Source organism: Ambystoma mexicanum, chromosome 1p (assembly GCF_040938575.1).
Source record: "Ambystoma mexicanum isolate Mex_15411 chromosome 1p, UKY_AmexF1_1, whole genome shotgun sequence".
In the NCBI taxonomy this organism is placed as follows: domain Eukaryota; kingdom Metazoa; phylum Chordata; class Amphibia; order Caudata; family Ambystomatidae; genus Ambystoma; species Ambystoma mexicanum.
In genome coordinates, this window is record NC_090921.1 from 1181848038 (window position 1) to 1181865426 (window position 17389).

Consider the following 17389-nt stretch of genomic DNA (forward strand, 5'->3'; position numbering starts at 1 on the left):
CTCCTCCCACAGAAGGAGCTTGCATTGGCTCCCGGTGGAAGCACATACTAGTTTCAAGTCTCTGACAAATGTACATAAGTGCATATATGGCCACGCCCCAGGTTACTTAAACAATTGTATCAAGGCCCATCACTGGTAAGAACTACCACATCAAGCAATGGTATCTGCCTATCTGTGCATAGGAGTAAGCGTGCCAGAGGTATGGGCAGGTCATTTATCGTTGAAGCCGCTATGTTGTGGAATAATCTTCCAAAGGCCATGCACACAGAAAATAGTCTGATGAGATTTAGAAAAAAGCTGAAAACGACCATCTTTGAGTCATTATAGTTTTCTCGTTGTCATAATTTCTTTTCTCCTTCTGCTTTCCTTCTGCGCCATAAATTAATAAATCAAATCAAATTAATCAAAGTCTGTTGTAGATATTTTTAAAGTAATGACTTGATAGTTAATCTCTTATTGTTGACAACATACTTGCATATCATTTTGGTTTAGTGTCAATACTTACGGCCATATCCAGACACAAACAGGAAGAGGTTGCCATCAGGTATAGTGGTCAGAATGTCAGTGTAGAATCTCCATGTGGGTCATACATAGCATGCAGCACAATATATGGCCACCCATTGTCACTTGCTGCATCTATTACTGACAAAATGTAGCTGGCCAAGTACACTACACCCCTCCAGATCATCATTTTAGAAGCAGCCTGATAAAAAGAAGTCTTGAAGACCCACCTGCAATGCCACCATGATATGGGCCGACATGCTTCCCATGCCACGTCCAGCCGATGATCCATTATGTAGATCATTCTCACTGTTGATAAGGCCTACCTGTAAACTGTGTAGTATCAAAACAGATGCATGCCTCACGAGTCAAGCATCTCTAGGCTGGGCTCTTGTGCCAGGCAATAGAATCAGCTAATGGGCATCATGCAGCACAACTGTTAGATGCTTCAAATACCCATACATGGACAAAAACGGCAGCCACAAGCTTACAGATGGCTCTCTAACAGCAAGGGGTTGTGACTCTTGCAGCCTGGTAGGGGAGGGGCATGATTGTCCCTAAGGAAGGGATCATTCATCAAGCAGGTGTTCGACTGTATTTCCAAAACGGGGAATGTGCTGCAATCCTGGTGCAGTGCAATAATAGTGCCCATCTACAAAAAGGGGGACCACAAGTTGCCATGCAATTATAGACCGAAATCTCTACTTGAAGTGTGTACGAAAGTATTGACTACTCGACTCAAAAAATGGTCCACTGAGAATGGCATTGTAAATCATCTCCAAGCAGGGTTTTCCCAGGTGTTAGCACCATGGACCAGGGTGTACGTTTGAATGCCATTATCTCTAAGTATGTGTTGGGAAAAGAACTCAGGGTTCATGCCATTTTCATGGATTTATGAATGTTAGGGAGAATTCTCCTTCTAGGGCTAATTTCCCTCACCTAGTGAGTCCCGCATCAGCTTTGCTGGATTCCTGGAGTTTATGTTTTCCACCTGGTAAGAGTGTATATCCTTTTTCCACTCTTACATGTGTTTTGGCCTATGTGTTTTTACTCATTGTGTGATCTTGGGCACTGGAGCACACCACTCCCGGTTCCCCTGTTCTTGTATTGGTTTACAACGCACCCTCAGTGTAGTAACCCAGGGTTGTCTTTAAGACTTCCCTCTGACTCCATTTCGCTGGGGCTGACTACTGTCCCCCAGAGAAAGGTAAAGTTGTCATTTACTTTACATAGTCATTTTTACCACAGACCCAGTACACCCCATCTTACATGGAGTACTGCAAAGGGCTAATCTGTACCCCTTTTCAGCCTGTACCTCCCTGAGCATTGTTTCGCTCTTTTAACATTTAGACTTAGCTGCTGGCAGTGGTTTCTACCCTAACTTTTCTACCACGATTATATTAGATAAACGGGCTACTGTTCTTGGCTATTATATTAGCCTCGAACATAAACCCGCTTGACCAAATCGTCTTTCTTTTGGCTCTGGTTGGGTTTATTCGCCATTTCTTTTTGTTACAGTCCTTCTTGTGTTTTACTTTGCGCTGCAAACTAGGTTTGCCTTCTTTGTTCACCGTCTTTTGGCGGGCTTCTACAGAGAAGCCCTCCTCAAGGTGCCTGGGTGTCTAGGTGGGCTGAATGTGAGGGAGGGGAGTAGTCACCCCCTGCACAGAGTATCCTTGGAAACTCAAGTCTCACTTTGCCATGATTGGCTGAGGTGGTTGTCCCGGCTGGACACCCCCCCCGCGCTGCGTGATTGACAGCCAGGCTGTGTGAATGGGGGTTTTGCACATAAAAGGCTGGTCTCTTCGGCTAGAAGTCAGAGTCGCCTCTGGAACTACAAGGAACTGAAGAGAAGTGGAGAGAATGATGGCTGCTGCAACTACCCCATCCCGGTGAAGCCCTGCTGCAGTCCTGAGCTATCTACCCTTCGACGACTAAGAGGAGTTCCAGTCCGGAGTCTTCTTCCCTGGAGCCTGGTGGGGATAACCAGCTTATCTTCTTCAGCCAGAGACCTCCGCCGTGGTTGAAATCGCTGCACACTGCTGTGGTGGTCCGGATAGCCACCTGCTGAGTCTCTCCTGTTTTTAAGGAGAGCACCTTTTATTCGTTGTCGCTGCTGCTGGCTTCATCCCTGTGTGGTGCAGACCCCCTTCAGACGTCTCCTTCCCAACAAAGCTCCAGGAATCGTGGGTCTGCGGGAAACCAACAGGAACAACTGCCAGGGCACCAACTGCATCATTGGAATAAGGTACTGTGCTCTACTCGAGGAAACTGGGTGAACCCCCTTTTCTTCATCCTCAAGGCTCACCCTTGTCTTCCCTCCTTCTTATAACCTTTGCTTCCGAACATTGAAAATATCAAAGTACTTTTGGGCTATGCTGAATCGTGAACTGTCTAAGAGTGTGATCTTCGGCAACAGGTTTCCGGTGTCACTTAACCCTGGCTCCGACCCTTTGACTTTTGAACTCCTGTTTCGGAGTGTTTCTCGATGTTATCTGCCTAACCTAAATATTGCCTGTGATTTTTGCCTCCAACTCCCTCTTGGTATCTCAGGTGCTAAGTGTGTTTTTGCCCCGGTAGCATTTCATGTCACGGTTACGCGTTTATTGAGTAGACCGAACTGTCAAAAAGTGATGGCAACCGTATCCGCAGTATTGTGTTTTGTTCATAACACCAGTTCATTCAAACACAGGGTACTTGCCTTGAGACATAGTGTACAAAGTGAATTGGTTAGTTGTAGTATATTTAACATGTGTTTTTGTTTAAAGTTTAATAAAAGTGTTGTGTTCATAACTGTCGGTTTAAAAATAAATGTACTTATATTTTTCTACCTGAAACCTTGAGTCAGTGTTTGCTTGAGTCAAAGTAATTGTGGTCCCTTTGTGTAATCTCTGCTACTGCTCATATACTCTTGAGATAAGCCTGTCTGCTCTGCTACTGCTACCACTATAACTTCGTAGTACGGGCTTGTACCAAAGGTAAAACTTGTATTGCCACCTGTACTCTTAATTGTGTGTAGTGGTCCCTAAGGGCACTGCACAGGATTTTGCCTAACACTGGTGTACAGCGGTGAGGATTTGGAAGTAGAGTGATTACACTTAGAGTACTGCTGTTGCTTGTCTTCAGCTCACCACAAGGCTAACACCACTAATTCTATTTAACTGAGAAATCATGTCAAGTATGGAAAACTACACTGAAGAGAGTATTTTACTCTATACTGCTGAGGTTCTTAGAACCATGTGTTGAGATAAGAATCTCTCTGGTAAACGAAAAAAGTCTGAACTGGTTGCAAAGTTAATGGGAAAAAGTCTGGAGAGTGGGTCAGAAGGGCCTACCACTCCAGTCAATGTGGATGTTGATGTTTCTGATTCTGAGAGTGTTAAGTTAGAAGAAGTAGATGAGTCCTTGCTAGGAAACCCTACAACTCAATTGCCTGCTCAGAATGCACAACCTCTATCCACAGGGACCCCCACAGGTCCTACACTTACTCCTGAATTTATTGCACTTGAGAAAATGAGACTTGAATTAGAAGTGAAATGTATTGATGCACAAACTGCCATGAAACATCAAGAGTGGCTCAGAGAAATGGAGCTGAACCATGAACTAGAAATCAAGAAACTGTCTCTATAAAATGCTTCTCTCCCAGAGTCTTCTAGGTCTTCCAGCCTTAAGAGACCCCGTATGCCAAAGGAAATTATTTGTGTGTATGAGACTGAACTTGATGTTTTGGATTGGTTAGCACTGTTTGAATACAATCATGGGATTCAAGGTATCTCAGGCAATCAGTTGATTCCTTGGCTTTTCTCTAGGCTTCCGCCTGTTGCAAGTGATGCTGTAATGGAGTTGGGGGAGGAGGATAAGCAGGATTATGAGTGCGTGAAGCATGCATTAATTGCTAGGTTTGGGAAGACCCCTTCCCAGTATCTTAAGAGGTTTAGAACCCTCAAAAAGCATGATGGTACCCTTGGGCTACCTGGGTGTGTGACTGTTTGAAAGACTTAGATGGTTGGGTTAAGGGTTACAAAGTGAAGTGAACACTTAGGAAGGTTTGAGTAATCTTGTAATGTTGGAGTCTATTTTTGATGCCTGCTCTCCTGAGCTTAGACAGCACTTGGCTGATTCAAAGGAGATATATTCTAAGAAGTTAGCTAAGGCTGCTGACTTGTGGGTTGCCAACAGGGCTACTCACAAGGATTCTGGGGCAACTCAGAAGAAGGAAGAGGGAAAGCAGTCCAAGAAAGACAGCAAGGAGAATTCCAATAATTCCAATCCAAAATAGGGCCACAAACATAACCAGGGTAAGCCACAAGGTAAATCGAATCAGGCTAGTGTACCACCTGGTTCCACACCAGATGGAGGTCAGAGCAAGCCCCCATTCCATAGAGCATTTGGGAAATACTTTGTTTGTGGATTGCTTGGCCATGTGAAAGGAGATCCCAAGTGTAAGGGTATACCTTCAGGGATCAACACTGTCTCCTTAGCCTTCTCTCAGGTGGATGAAGTACCTATGACAAGTGGAAACTTTCAGCTACTGGTTGATGAGCCCAAGAGAGTCTCAGCTAGTGTTTCTTTAGTGTCCTTGGGTCTTTGGGAAAAACAGAACTTAGATGTCTATAACTCAATCCCAGATAATACTAAAGAGTATCACAAAGATAGTGTTCGTGTGAATGGTCAGGAGACCCCTGCCATCAGAGACACTGTAGCCAGCATAACTGTGGTTAATGAATGTCATGTTCAAGGTGGAGAATGTTGCTAAGGCACCCAAACACCTCACCAAGTTAGCTGGAGGCCATGTACAAATGGTTCCCCAGTTACCAGCTCTCATCCAGTGTAATGACATGACTGTCAGGATACCTGTAAGAGTGCAAAATAACGTACCTGGGAGAGTCCTGTTTGCTAATGACCTTAAAACGCTTGTAGTTGTGTCTAGTACCCCCAGGCCCTCCAGTAGGAGGAAGCATGAGCTCACAAGGTCTGCAAGGGAGAGAACCTTAAGAGGCTCTCCTGGGGACATGATAGAGGAAGCTATCACCTCAAGTCCACAGGACTTACTTACTGCCATTGCAGGGCAGGAAAAGACAAAAGGGAAACCTAGGTCTGCCAGCAAGAAACCAGCAAGCACTCCTGTACCCAGGAGGACATCTCCAAGACTGTCCAAAGTCACACCTGTGACTCCCACACCGGCTGAGGCTGAGTGTGAGGTTCAACCCTGTATGGTCAAACTAGATACTGAGGAATCAGATCTAGAAGAGGATTTTACCTTGGTAGGAGATCTTGACCCAGTTGAACATCCTGAGCTACTGGCAAAAGGTGGAGCCAACAGGGAGAATTTCAGCAAAGGACAAAGAGAGTGTCCTACCTTGGAAGGTCTTCGCCAACAGGCCACTTCTCAGCTCAATGGGACTGAGCCTGTGAAGTATAGGTTGCACTGGGAATATGGCCTCTTCTACAGTGAACCAACTGAGTCAACACCTGGAGACTACAAAAGACTAGTAGTACCTCTAGTCAACCGACTCCAGTTTCTGCAGTTAGCCCATGAGGTACCTTTGGCTGGTCACTTAAGTTTTAAGAAGACCAAGGAAAGGCTATCTCTGCACTTCTACTGGCCTAAGATGGGTACAGAAGTAGACAAATTCTGCAGAAGCTGCTACACTTGCCAAACCTCTGGCAAGAGTGGGTCCAAGAATGTGGCACCCTTAGTGCCTCTCCCAGTGGTGGGAATTCCTTTTGAGAGGGTGGGGATTGACATTGGTGGTCCTCTTGACCCTCTCACATCTTCAGGCAACAGGTTTATCCTGGTTGTAGTGGACCATGCCACTAGATTTCCTGAAGCCATAACTATGAGGACTGGTATGGCTCCGGCTGTGGCTAAGGCCCTACTTGGTATTTTTAACAGAGTATGTTTTCCTAAGGAGGTGATATCTGACAGGGGATCAAATTTTATGTCACACTACATGCAAACCATGTGGAAAACCTGTTGAGTCACCTACAAGTTCTCAACTGCCTACCACCTGCAAACCAATGGACTGGTAGAAAGGTTTAGCAGAACTATGAAGAGCATGATAGGTGCTTTAGAAGAACCCCTTAGAAGAAAGTGGGACCTTCTACTGCCATGCCTTCTCTTTGCTTATAGAGAAGTCCCTCAGGAGGGAGTAGCATTTAGTCCCTTCGAACTTCTCTATGGCCATCCAGTCAGAGGTCCATTGGCCCTGATTAAGGAGGGGTTGCAGAGTGCTCCTTCCCCCAAGCCAGTCAGAGTGACTGACTATGTGATCGGTCTCCAGAGAATGTCACACATGATGGCAGAGGCAAGTGATAACTTGAGGGCTGGTCAAGCTCTGGCCAAGCATTGGCATGACCAGAAGGCTAACATGGTTGAGTTTACTCAAGAACAGCTTGTTCTTGTTATGGTCCCCACAAGGCAGAGGGCCTTGCAGGACAAATGGGTAGGACCCTTCAAGGTTGTGGGTAAACTTGGAGAGGTGAACTATCTGGTGGATTTAGGCAACCGTAAGGAGGCTCCCAGAGTCTTTCACACCAACCGTTTAAAGGCTCTAGACCTGACATAGGAGCTCTGCTTCTAGCTTCAGCTCATGAGGAGGAGGAGAGTGAACCTCTGCCTGACCTCCTCAGAGGCTTACCTTTAGATGAGCAAGTGGAAGGAGTTAATCTCTCTTCCAGTCTCACATCTGACCAGCAGGATGAGTGCAAGTTACTGTTAAATCAGTTTGCCTCCCTGTGCTCACTTTCACCAGGCTTGACCCCTTGGGGCCAGCATGACATACACACTGGTGACTGTTTACCTATAAAAAGCAGGAGGCACAGAATGTCAGACAATATCAGATCCCACATAAGGAATGAGGTCAACAAGATGCTTGATCTCAGGGTTATAGAGCCCTCTACTAGCCCATGTTCTAGCCCAGTTGTGCTTGTACCAAAGGCAGGATCCAAGGAATTGAGATTCTGCATGGACTATAGAGCTCTAAATGCAGTCACCCCAACTGATGCCCATCATTTGCCTAGGACAGATGAGCTGGTGGACAAACTTTGTGCAGGCAGCCAAGAACCTCAGCACATTTGACCTAACGTCAGGCTATTGGCAAATAGCCCTGACAGACCATGCCAAGGAGAAAACTGCATTCTCCACTCCAGCTGGCCTCTACCAATTCAAGGTGGTGCCTTTTGGGTTAAAGAATGCACCTGCTACATTTCAGAGGATGGTCAATCAAGTTCTGAATGGGATGGAGGACTTCTGCATGGCATACTTGGATGACATTGCAGTGTTAGGCCCAACATGGAAAGAACATATTGAACACCTAGGTTATGTATTGCAGGCTCTGGAACAGGCCCATCTGACCATAAAGGCAAGCAAATGTCAAATTGGTCAGAGTTCAGTGGTCTACCTTGGACATGAGGTAGGAGGAGGTGAAGTAAGGCCATTGCTTAGCAAAGTACAAGCTGTACAAAACTGGGCCACCCCGACTACTCAAACCCAAGTAAGAGCCTTGCTAGGTTTTACTGGGTACTATAGGAACTTCATAGAGAACTATGGGACCATAGCTTCTCCCTTGAATGTCATCTCCTCTCCCTTATTTCCTAAGAAGGTCAGGTGGGATGAGGAGTGCAATCAAGCCTTTGAAGGTCTTAAAAAAGCCCTTTGTCAAGCTCCAGTCCTAAGAGCTCCTGACTACCACCAACCCTTCATTGTACAAACTGATGCTTCTAATGTAGGTATGGGTGCAGTCCTTACTCAACTGGATGAGAAAAGTAGGGAACACCCCATTTGTTTCATCAGCAGGAAGTTAAAGGATCCTGAAACAAGGTGGGCAACAATATAAAGAGAATGCTTTGCTATTGTGTGGGCACTGAAGAGCTGTAGACCATACTTGTATGGATCTACCTTCATCATTCAGACTGACCACCAACCCTTGTGATGGCTGATGCAAATGAAAGGGGAAAACCCAACATTACTCAGATGGTCAATCTGCCTGCAAGGGTTTGATTTTTCCATTGAGCACAGAGCAGGAAGTCACCACCAAAATGCTGATGGTCTCTCTAGGATGTTTGTAACCAACTAGAGGTATGAGATCCATCCAGGAGTGGATTAAATCCTCCTGTCCCTTAGACTGGGGGGGGGGGCAAGTGTTAGGGAGAATTCTCCTTCTAGGGCTAATTTCCCTCACCGAGTGAGTCCCCCAGCAGCTTTGCTGGATTTCTGGTGTTTATTTTTTCCACCTGGTAAGAGTGCATGTTAGGGAGAATTCCCTGTAAAGGCTAATTTCCCAAACCTAGTGAGTCCCCCAGAAGCTTTGCTGGATTTTTGGGGTTTATTTTTTCCTCCTGCTAAGAGTGAGACTCTTAGACATGATTTGAGGTGTTCCTTTGACTTTGTATGTGTTTTATGGGCTATGGGGTCCTTTACTCCATTGGGCTTCAGGTGTTTTTGGTATGTGGGTTACACAGCACCCTCCGTGCCGTAACCCAGGGGTGTCGTAGCGACCCCCAAACATAGACTCCATACCCTGGGACTGACTACTGTCTCCCAGGGCATGTAAAGTCAGCATTGGCTTTACTAGTCTCAAATTGTGAACAGAACCAGTACAAACCATCCTATTGTGGACTCACTGGTTGGGGCAATTCGATTGCCCCGGTGTCTGTTGTTCGAGGGGGCACTGTCCAGTCCCCCCGACTGAGTTTTGGCTGGTGGCAGTGGATACTACTTTTTATATTCGACCGCAAATATATTCCTATGGGATTTTCCCATTGTTCGAGGCTACCACTTTTTAACATAGCCTCGAACATACCGCCGGTTTATTAAATTAATACAAATTCACCGGTTGGTATTTTTTGCCGAAACTTTGTTCCAAAATGGCGTTTGTGTTCGCTTCTGTGACTCCAACCCAAGTTGAGCCCTTTGTTCCACATTTTGGCGGGCTTCTCAACAGAAGCCTCCAAAAGTGGTGCCACTCTGTCTGGGTACCACAGGGGGTGTGGGAGGGGGTTTAGGCACCATGGACTGAGTTGCCTCGGCAACTCAAGTCACACTCTTGTGTGATTGGCCCAAGTGGTGAGCCGCCTGGCTCACCACTTAGCATGTTTGAGTGACAGCTAGGCTGAAGTAATGGGGGTTTTGTGCATAAAAGCAGGGCTTTCCGGACTGGAACTTCAGAAGTGGCCACAGGACCTAAAGAATCCGAGAAGGGAGAAGCCGAGCCGACCTGCAACAACGACACCACCGGTGGAGCCCTGCTGAACCGTCTCACCACTTTTCCCGACGACAGAGGAGATCTCCAGTCCGGAGAGTCTTCTTCCTTTGACTGATGGGGATAACCAGTTTTCCCGTCTTTTCACCTACCTGGACCATCTCGTGGCCGCCTTGCCCGTGCCGAGCACCCCGGCAACCGGAATACCACGGTTTACCACTACCGCGAAGAAAAGGGTAGTACCTCGTAACGGGGAAACTCCACAGCTGTTTTTTTCCCTGGCAGCGCAACGACCTTCAGCTTTCCTCCACGTCGAGACCTCCTCTTCCTCTGGACGAAACACCGACTTGCACCCGCTGCCAGGAACAACTGCCCCCGTTGGAGCGTTCTTCCCACTTTCAGGTACTGTTTCCCGCCTGGATTCCCTTGCGACAGATATTTTGGGGTGATAGTAAATCCTCGACTTTCTAACTTGGACTAGCCTGGGACCTGTTAACTAACTTTTCCAGACTTGATCACAATCTTTTGTGAACTTTCTACAAAGACTCTTTGGGCATAACCCCACTGTGTGATCCTGGACACATTTTGCTTGCTCTCTCTAAGAGTGGGCCTGGCATTTGAACTTCCTTGCTCTCCAGTAGACTTTACCTAAACTGCCTCACTGTGGTTCTTTGAAAAGTATTGAAATTTGTGTGCTTTCATAACCCTGCCTTTTTCCCTCCCTTGTTTAATAACTTATTAGAGTGCAATCTTATGTTAAGCGCTCACCTCTGTCTGAAAATAAGTGGTGTTTCTCATTAAGACTTGTCTAATAAGTAAATAGGGTTGTATATATATAATAGTGACTGTGTTTTGAATTTATTTACCTCTTTGTGTGCTAGTGTAATTTACAAGTGTTTCTTTAAATAAATAATTATATACTTTTACACCAAAGCTCTGGTCAGTGTTTGCTTGTGCTACTGTATCTCTGTACCTATTGTGTATACTCTATATACTGCCTAACTCATCTTGAGAGGAGTCTGACTGCTCAGCCATCGCTACCAGGTAAATCTGGGTGGTGCAGATTGCTACCAATTGGGTTTACTGCCAACCACCTGTAGTCCTAAATCTTTTGCAGTGGTCCCTAAGGGAACTGCACAGGTTTCTGCCTAACAGTGCACATCCTTTTTCTACTCTTACATGTGTTTTGGTCTATGTGTTTTCACTCATTGTGTGATCTTGGGCACTGGAGCACACCACTCCAGGTGCCCCTGTTCTTGTATGGGTTACACCACACCCTCAGGTTAGTAACCCAGGGTTGTCTTTAAGACTTCCCTCTGACTCCATTTTGCTGGGGCTGACTACTGTCCACCAGAGAAAGGTAAAGTTGCCATTTACTTTACATAGTCATTTTTACCACAGACCCATTACACCCCATCTTACATGGAGTGCTGGAAAGGGCTAATCTGTAACCCTTTTCTGTCTGTACCTCCCTGAGCATTGTTTCGCTCTTTTAACATTTAGACTTGGCTGGTGGTAGTGGTATCTACCTTAACTTTTCTACCGCGATTATATTAGATAAACGTGGTACTGTACTTGGCTATTACATTAGCCTCGAACAAAAACCTTGGCTCTGGTTGGGTTTATTCACCATTTCTTTGGTTTTACTTTGCGCAGCAAACTAGGTTCACCTTCTTTGCTCACCGTCTTTTGGCAGGCTTCTGCAGAGAAGCCCTCCTCAAGGCGCTTGGGTGTCTAGGTGGGCTGAATGTGATGGAGGGGTGTAATCACCCCCTGCAAAGGGTATCCTAGGAAACCCAAGTCTCACTTTGCCATGATTGGCTGTGGTGGTTGTCCCGGCTGGACAACCCCCCTGCTGTGTGATTGAAAGCCAGGCTGTGTGAATGGGGGTTTTGCGCATAAAAGGCAGGTCTCTTGGGCTAGAAGTCAGAGTCGCCTCTGGAACTACAAGGAACCAAAGAGAAGCGGAGAGAACGATGGCTGCTGCAACTACCCTGTCCCGGTGAAGCACTGCTGCAGTCCTGAGCTATCTACCCTTCGACGACTAAGAGGAGGTCCAGTCCGTAGTCTTCTTCCCTGGAGCCTGGTGGGGAAAACCAGCTCATCTTCTTCGGCCAGCGATCTCCGCCGTGGTCGACATCGCTGCACACTGCTGTAGTGGTCCGGATAGCCATCTGCCGAGTCTCTCCTGTTTTTAAGGAGAGCATCTTTTATTCATTGTCACTGCTGTCGGCTTCATCCCTGTGTGGTGTAGACCCCCTTCAGACATCCTCCTTCCCAACAGCTCCAGGAATCGCGGGTCTGCGGGAAACCAACACGAACAACTGCCAGGGCAACAGCTGCATCATTGGAATAAGGTACTGTGCTCTACTCGAGGAAACTGGGTGAACCCCCTTTTCCTCATATTCAAGGCTCACCCTTGTCTTCCCTCCTTCTTATAACTTTTGCTTCCGAACATTGGCAATATCAAAGTACTTTTGGGCTACGCTGAATCGTGAACTGTCTAATGGTGTGATCTTCGGCAACAGGTCTCTGGTGTCACTTAACCCTGGCTCCGACCCTTTGACTTTTGAACTCCTGTTTCTGAGTGTTTCTCGATGCTGTCTGCCTAACCTAAATATTGCCTGTAATTTTTGCCTCCAACTCCCTCTGGGTATCTCAGGTGCTAAGTGTGTTTTTGCCCCGGTAGCATTTCATGTCACGGATACGCATTTATTGAGTAGACCGAAATGTCAAAAAGTCTCGCAGTCATATCCGCGGGATCGTGTTTTGTTCATAACACTGGTTCATTCAAACACAGGGTACTTACCTTGAGACATACTGTACAAAGTGAATTGGTTAGTTTTAGTATATTTAACGTGTGGTTTTCTTTAAAGTTTAATTGAAGTGTTGTGTTTATAACTGATGGTTTAAAAATAAATGTACTTATATTTTTCTACCTGAAACCTTGAGTCAGTGTTTGCCTGAGTCACGGTAATTGTGGTCCCTTTGTGTAATCTCTGCTACTGCTCATATACTCTTGAGATAAGCCTGGCTGCTCTGCTACTGCTCCCACTATAACTTAGTAGTACGGGCTTGTACCAAAGGTAAAACTTGTATTGCCACCTGTAGTCTTAATTGTGTGTAGTGGTCCCTAGGGGCATTGCACAGGATTCTGCCTAACAATGAACAACGTTTGAAAGAGTCTGTCATACTAAGCTATGGCAAATATTGAGAGAAAAATGAAGCCCTGTGGCTCTTTTGGAAAACATCCAAGTCCTTTACTGTGACGACGGGGCTGCTGTAAGGGGCATCAGGTAATATTATCCCCATATATATGGTCGCCGTAAATAATATCGCCGGGTAAAGATTGTGGCGATATTATATGGGTGACCATATATATGGGGACAGGGGCAAATAAATAAATAAATAAATAAAATAAAATTGGGGATTGCAGGGGTGTCCCACGCATGTTCCATGCAATAATGTCGCCACAAAAAACGGCAATTTTTCAGCGATATTTTTGCATGGCGAAATTTTTGTGGCGACATTATTACATGGAACCATGTAAGGTGGGGGATGAATGGTGAATCTACCGATTACTTTGTTGTAGAAAAGGGGGTACGGCAGGGGTGTGCGCTGGCCCCCATCCTGTTTTGTTTATACATTAATGTTATCATAGAGGCTCTGTTATTGGCATGTCTTGACCCCCCTTAAAGTTAGGAGGGTTCAGATTCCCCAGCACTACTTTGCACAGATGATGAGGTTCTTCTAGCCACAAACCCTGAGAGGGCTAAAACACGACCTAGAAATGTTTTCGGAGAAGTGCCGAGAACTGTCTATGTCACTTAATCTCGAGAAGAACAAGGTGATGGTCTTCGGTAAAAGGAACCATAAGAAACCCAAACAAACCATTTCTGTAGGTGACTATGTGTTAGAACAGCTGCAGCAATATGACTATTTGGGAGTTTGATTTGCAAAGGACCTCAAATGGTCAGCTCATCTTGTTAAAGCTGCAGCTACCCTGGAAAAATATAGAGGGGGTATATGCTGAATTTATAATAAAATGGGAAGGGGTGCAATCACCCCTGCCATTACATTGTATCAGGAATATGGGAGGGCAGTGGCTTTGTATGGAGCAGAAATCTGGGGCCACTGCTCTTCAGCGGAACTGAGTCAGGTGGACAATGGCTTCCTAAGGAGCCTCCCCATGCAGCCCAAGGGAGCCCTGATGGCAAGTCTAAGGTGGGAGTCTGCCCTAAAACCCATCATGGAAGTTATAGCCATGAAGTCATTGAAGTACTGGGCAAGGCTCTGGAGTACTCCAGAACTTGACAAATATTGCAAAGCATTGCCAAACGTGAGAGACACAGCGGGTATGAACCCTATGCCCTGGTTGCAATGTATTAAGTGTGGCTTAGAGAAGTTGGGTATGGGACTTTTTTGGACTAGCCCGGAGAGTCTAACCTGAGGGATAAGGCTGGGTTAAGGAGTAAGTACAATGATTCCATCATTACCCAGATGAGAAACACATGTGAGGTTTTAAGCACTGGGTCATTGTACATACTACAGGAACAGGTTTATGTTTTCAAACCATATCTTGACTTGGTATCTCCTGTATATGTCCAGTGCTCATATATCTAATTACTGGCCAACGCCCTCAAACTCGCAAGCTACACGGCAAGGTGGTCCCTGTCTCCAGAGCTGGGCTGTAATGTCAGCGGCAACCCTGACGAGTCCACTATGCATTTTGTATTATTCTGTCCCGTTTACTTATGATTGAGAAAGTGCTATCTGCTCTGAATATTTCGCTTATAGGAAGTAAGCTCGCTATTGAGGCTGGGCCCCTGTGTAAAAGCACCACAGACCTGAATCTGATCTATTGTATTGTGAAATTTGTACACAGAGTCTGGTTGCACAGGGCTAATTATTGAACATTGGCTCTGTAACGGGACTGGCTGGTGAAAACCGATGTTCCTGTAATTGGTACATTTTTATTCTACCCTTGGATCATTGCTTTTATTAATTGTAATCTTATCAATTTTTGATTAAATGAATTTGTGCAGAAAGCAACAGGATGAGTTGGTGATAACCTTTGCCCTTATTTTAGATTAATTTTACATCCCCTTGGACCATGGTTTTTATCAAATGTAATTGTACTATGTGTAACAATTGCGACTCAATTAATGTGTCTATGATGTTATGTATGTGACGGTTTTTATGCTTTTATAGCTTTCAGCCACATAATGTTATGTTCAACACACATAATGTGTGCTGCTGTGGGTACAAATGGAGGCGCTTGTGTGAGAATACTTTGCATAACTGGACATCTAAGTAAATCCTAATATTACATGCATGTTTCCCTCAAAAATCTTGACTTGCTTTGAACAGGCAGCAGAAAAGCCAGTATATTTTTGTTAATATAATGGAATCGTTTCTGTGTTGCCAGCTACTGCCATCATTTGAGCAGGTACTCAGGGAGTTGGCTTTTTATTGCTAACACATGCCAAGATAGTTCCACGATTTCACAGGTATTGTCTTCATATGTGTAACTGCTCAATCCTAAGTCAGGTATTTCCATATTGTAACAGTTGCATGCATTTTAACTAAGGCATCTGTCAGGAAATGCTGGCATATACTAGGTGTTTACGTAATAAGCCGAGGTTTACATGTTTGCCAGATGTTGCCATAGTATTGAGTAAAACCATGGAAAGTCGGTAAACACAAAAAGCCGTTCTCGATGGAGGATACGCTACTAATTGACAATATGCTGAGTGGTGTGTGATGTAACGAGCCATGCAAAATAAGGCAAATAATGCATACATCTTTTAATCCTGCATCCCTTACTCTCCTTAAGCATTAGTCTTAGTCCCTTTTGGGTGGTGGGCAAAGTACAGCTCAGGCCCTACCAAACATGTGGTTACAGCTTTCAAGCTCAATGAATTAACCACAAGAAACCACTATGTTAATGGTTAATGCAAAGGCCATGTCCCAGCCTACAGCTCTTAATACCTTAGCACAAGACTATCCCAGAACCACTAGCAGGGCACACGAATGATAGCATAAGCACCTGGGCATCCCAAGGCTGGGATTTGAGCTCATACCACTGGCTCACAGCACTCACGCAGAAAGACAATGTAAACACGGTCATCATTAGTTTCAAATTTCCATAAATGCACTCTTTTTCTTGCTAAGGGAGCGATCAGATGGCTGTCAACTCAGTAGTGGACATTTCAGGGTGTAGGGATGAAGGCTTTCAAAGTAAAATGAAGTTGTTCTAACAGTAAACAAGGCGACTTCGAATGTTCCAGTGTTGTCATTTTCAGGCTAGCAGAAAAAAACAGAAGGCATCCCAAGCTTTATGTTGAATGGAAGATTGATGTTGGCGGGATGAACCCTAAAGTTTTATAGTTTTCTTTTTTCTTTTCGTGGCATTGACTGGATCTCTCTCTCTGTCTCTGTCTCTGTCTCTGCCTCTCTCCCATAGCTGAATGGCATGCTAATCAACCTCCCTTTTAATGTCGACAATGGAAAAATACTGATGTACAAGAAGGGCAGCACTGCGGTGATCGAGACAGACTTTGGCCTGAAGCTAACCTTTGACTGGAAGAGCTATCTCACACTGACCATCCCCAGCACCTATGCCAAGACCGTGTGTGGACTCTGCGGAAACTTTGACAGCAATAAGACGAACGATTTAGCCACCCGAACCGACAGCCAGAATTCCAATGCCACTGCTTTTGGAAACAGCTGGAAAAATAGAGACCTTCCAGATTGCAGTGGTCCTCAAGTGATGAACTGCACCAATTTTGAGGTCCTGAAAAACCAGCAAAGGAACAACAGAAGCAGTTGCGGCATCCTCTTGGATTCCACAGGCCCTTATCGGGATTGCCAAAAAACAGTTAATCCACAAAGCTTCTTTGAAGATTGCGTTTATGACTTCTGTTTTTATGAAGGAATGCAGGATATTTTTTGCCAAATGGTCACAGCCTACACCGTTGCTTGCCAAGAAGCGGGTGCAAAAGTTTATCCTTGGAGAAATGATAATTTTTGCCGTAAGTAACATTTTCAAATGATTAATTAACCAAAGTAACACATATGTACTTGCTTCATCCAATGGGGGAACATCACTCATTTTAGAACAAACAATTTGAATAAATATCTGATTTTGTCAAAGTCCATCTGACTTGTAGGGTAGTGCAAATGATCAGAAACAGGCGTGGCAGTACAGAAACATTGCACCGGCCGAAGTGCAATTCACACTATGGAAAACATTACACTACAGAAAAACATATTTTCTATCCTTGCATTCTTAAATGAAGGCAATGATTGTCCTAGCACTAATTTGATATTTGTATTAGTGCAAAAAAACATTGAAAAGAACATGTTTTTTCCACTCTGCAATGTTTGCCCCAGTGTTAATTGCACTTGTATCAATGCAAAGTATCTGTGATATAGCCCCTACAGTGACAGTTCAGAAACTTTGCACCGGTGGACCTGCAATTAGCACTAGGCCAAAATGTGCCCTAGTGCAAAAACATATTATTTCAGTGTATTTATGCACCGGGGAAATGTTTGCCCCAGTCTCTACATTTTGCCAAGGTGTACACAAGCAATGAAAGACCGATTATTTTGCACTAGGGCAGTATTTGCCCATGAGGCTGATTGCACTTGCACTGGTGAAACGTTACTTTTATGATGGCAGC

The 17389-nt window shown here is 45.1% G+C and overlaps 1 protein-coding gene across 1 annotated transcript in view; it reads left to right on the top strand.

Annotated features, from left to right (window-relative positions):
• LOC138570873 (IgGFc-binding protein-like) overlaps window positions 1-17389 on the top strand; it is a 211652-nt gene that overhangs the window by 147691 nt on the left and 46572 nt on the right. The window contains exon 6 of the mRNA XM_069649156.1: window positions 16171-16738. Coding sequence (XP_069505257.1) covers window positions 16171-16738 — 568 coding nt within the window. The remainder of the gene's footprint in view (window positions 1-16170; window positions 16739-17389) is intronic.